This window comes from Perca flavescens, chromosome 17 (assembly GCF_004354835.1).
Source record: "Perca flavescens isolate YP-PL-M2 chromosome 17, PFLA_1.0, whole genome shotgun sequence".
NCBI lineage: Eukaryota > Metazoa > Chordata > Actinopteri > Perciformes > Percidae > Perca > Perca flavescens.
In genome coordinates, this window is record NC_041347.1 from 31318389 (window position 1) to 31321071 (window position 2683).

General features: G+C 42.5%; 1 protein-coding gene across 2 annotated transcripts in view; it reads right to left on the bottom strand.

Annotated features, from left to right (window-relative positions):
* The window catches only part of LOC114572180 (ankyrin repeat domain-containing protein 1), a 10177-nt gene extending 7859 nt beyond the window's left edge, over nt 1-2318 (bottom strand). The window contains exons 1-2 of one of the 2 annotated variants that reach the window (XM_028603664.1): nt 2227-2318; nt 385-567 (exon numbers count right to left, since the gene is read on the bottom strand). In XM_028603664.1, coding sequence (XP_028459465.1) covers nt 385-567; nt 2227-2253 — 210 coding nt within the window. In that variant the 5' untranslated portion in view covers nt 2254-2318. Of the gene's footprint in view, nt 1-384; nt 592-2226 lie in introns of those variants that run through there. The other variant, XM_028603665.1, reaches the window with a different exon arrangement.
* Nucleotides 2319-2683: the final 365 nt, after the last annotated feature.

Below are 2683 nucleotides of genomic sequence, written 5' to 3' on the forward strand. Positions count from 1 at the left end.
TCTTGAGTTTTTCCTTAACAGCGTTGAGGACTCAATATAATGGTCCCACCAGCTACCTGTTGAGCTACCAGGGCGCCCAAACCGTTCAGTTGATTGGACAAAGTGAACCCAATAACAACATGGGCACGTTGAATCTCAATATGGTGTGCACCATTTTGCGACGGTTTCCTGGTTGAACGATATGTTTCCTCGGAATGATGTGCAAAGGGCTTTGAGATATGTTTTCTTTCGTTTGGTGGGTGTGTCTCTCGTTTATTGGCTGCGTCACACGTGATACCCAATCAGCAGCTAGATGTTTCTGTACACTTGTGGCAATGCTACGTTTTGCCAGGTCTGAACGTGGCCCGGCTATTTGCACGGTTGTTGTCCGCGGTGTGTTCTCACATTAAGAGCTGCCACGCTGACTTCCTCGTGCTCGCTGCCGCTGTCGCTCTCTTCTGACAGAGCTCCGCCCACCAGCTCCCTGTCGGACCTGCGTTCATCCTGCTTCTCCTGATCCACGCCCGCCTCGTACACGCCACCTTGGAAGTCGTCTGCCTCTTTGCCCTCTGACCTCTTACCAGACACCTGAGGGAGAGAAGAGATGGACATGGTGAGTACACTCTAAACCTGAATCATTACACGGGTACACAGGAGACATACAGTACATACTGTAAAACCAGGGATGTTGGACTGGGAAATGGGACTGAGTACCCAGGGCCCTTATATGAGGAGGGCCCAAAAAGATGGTAGAATGAATAGCTGTGGATGCAGGGAGCGGCCCATAGACAATGCCTTTCTACAGGGCCCAGAATTTTGTGCTACGCCCCTGCAGAAAAGTAGTAACTAGTAAATAATGCTGTCAGATGAATGTAGTGGAGTAAAAAGTACAGTATTTCTCTCTGAAATGTAGTGGAGTAGAAGTAGAACGTGGCATGAAAGGAAACGACCCAAGGAAAGTACAAGTACCTCAACATTTAGACTTAAGTACAGCACTGGAGAAAATGTACTTAGTTACATTCCACCGCTGATTAAACCTTATTCAACTAATGTCGTAGTCTCTTTGGAGTAGACACAAACGTCTAAAGTCTAAATCTCTGTCGAGAGCTTAAAAAAACGGATCTTTTTTTTTTTTTTAAGTTAACCTTAACATCCTTGCATTTCCATTGGGGGAAGCCAATAAAATGAGAGGACTGTTTTAGAAAATGCTGAAAATGTCCTAAATCTACAAGCTCAGTTTTTGTTTTGGGTTGGTCCACAGTAAAACACATTGGCTGCTCTCAGCATTCAGCCGCTGTAGAGCCAAGTCCTGCTGCGAACAGAGGAATGTAAGCACACACACACACACACACACACACACACACACACACACACACACACACACACACACACACACACACTGTGAATCTTCTACTTAATCATTAGGGAAGAGAACATCTCAGTTAAGATATTAACTAAAAGAACATTAAGGACAAGCAGTAACAACAATGTTGGGTGAACTAATTTAAAGAGAGACTTACTTTTATCTTACTTTAAAGTTGTAATTAAGATGTCCCCTAAGCTTGCAAAGTAAAAGGTAATTAAGGAATTAAATTAGGTGATTTAAGGAACCCTGAGTTTAGATAAGGAGGCATAATTGAGGTAATTCTAAGTTGTTTTTAAGGGTTGTTGGTCCTGATAAGCTGGTTTTCTTTTTCAGGTATTGGGAGCTGAACTGTGTTTTTTTTTCTTTCTTTTTTTTACACAGGTTGTTATCTTTGCTTATTATATGCAACAATATATATTTGTTAAATGTTAAGTAAAAGTGAGGAGTATAGATCCAGATATTCATGAACACCGATACACACTTTACTGTACATATAAATGGCAAAACAATTTTAAAAATCTGTCCCAAAGATTCCACAGTCGATTGATTTCTCTAAGCATCATCCTTTTACCAGCAGAGCGTCACTACCATACATTATTTTAGATTATGAGAAAAAAAAACTTTTGTTGGCTCAACACATTTTGAGAATCGTTAAAGGATCTTTTTGTATGAAAACAAAAACTCTTTAGCTTCTCATTTTCAAATGAACAAAAACCTCCCTTCATGTGTTTTTTCAGGCAGTTTGTTCCCCTTATTTTAAGAACTGCACATTTTCTGAAATTGAAATCCTACAGCTTCTTTTGGCACTGTTCTGCCTCCTACAGTAGTTGCTGCTCTCATAATTGCTATCATTTACATTTACACACATCAGCATGTCTTACCAGTTCCTCAACAGTGTGCAGTCCCATTCTTCTCCCTGATATGAAGTAGTTTAATATCCACTGGTCTTCTGCTGTGATGGTCAGTGTCTCTCTGTCTGTCTCTCTGTCTCTCTGTCTGTCTCTCTGTCTTAGACCCTCGGCCTCTTATATAGCCCTGTCAAACCTCTGTAAAAAAAAAAAATAGGGGGCCTGCCACTCAACTCAGATCACATTACTGTCTTCATGTGCTCATTTGGCACGCTGAGGGCTACCAGCATCACCCCCATCTCCATCTCTATTCCCGGCCCCTCCCATCCCCTCCCACCAACAGTTCTGCCAAGTTTGGGCTGCCTGCTGGTTTCTCTGTGTCACCCTGCAAAGATGGAGGGGAGGGAAGAGGTGTCACTCTGCCTCACATTTATGGGCTGGGAGACATTGAGAACTGACATTCACTTAGAGAGAATTTAACCCTTGTGTT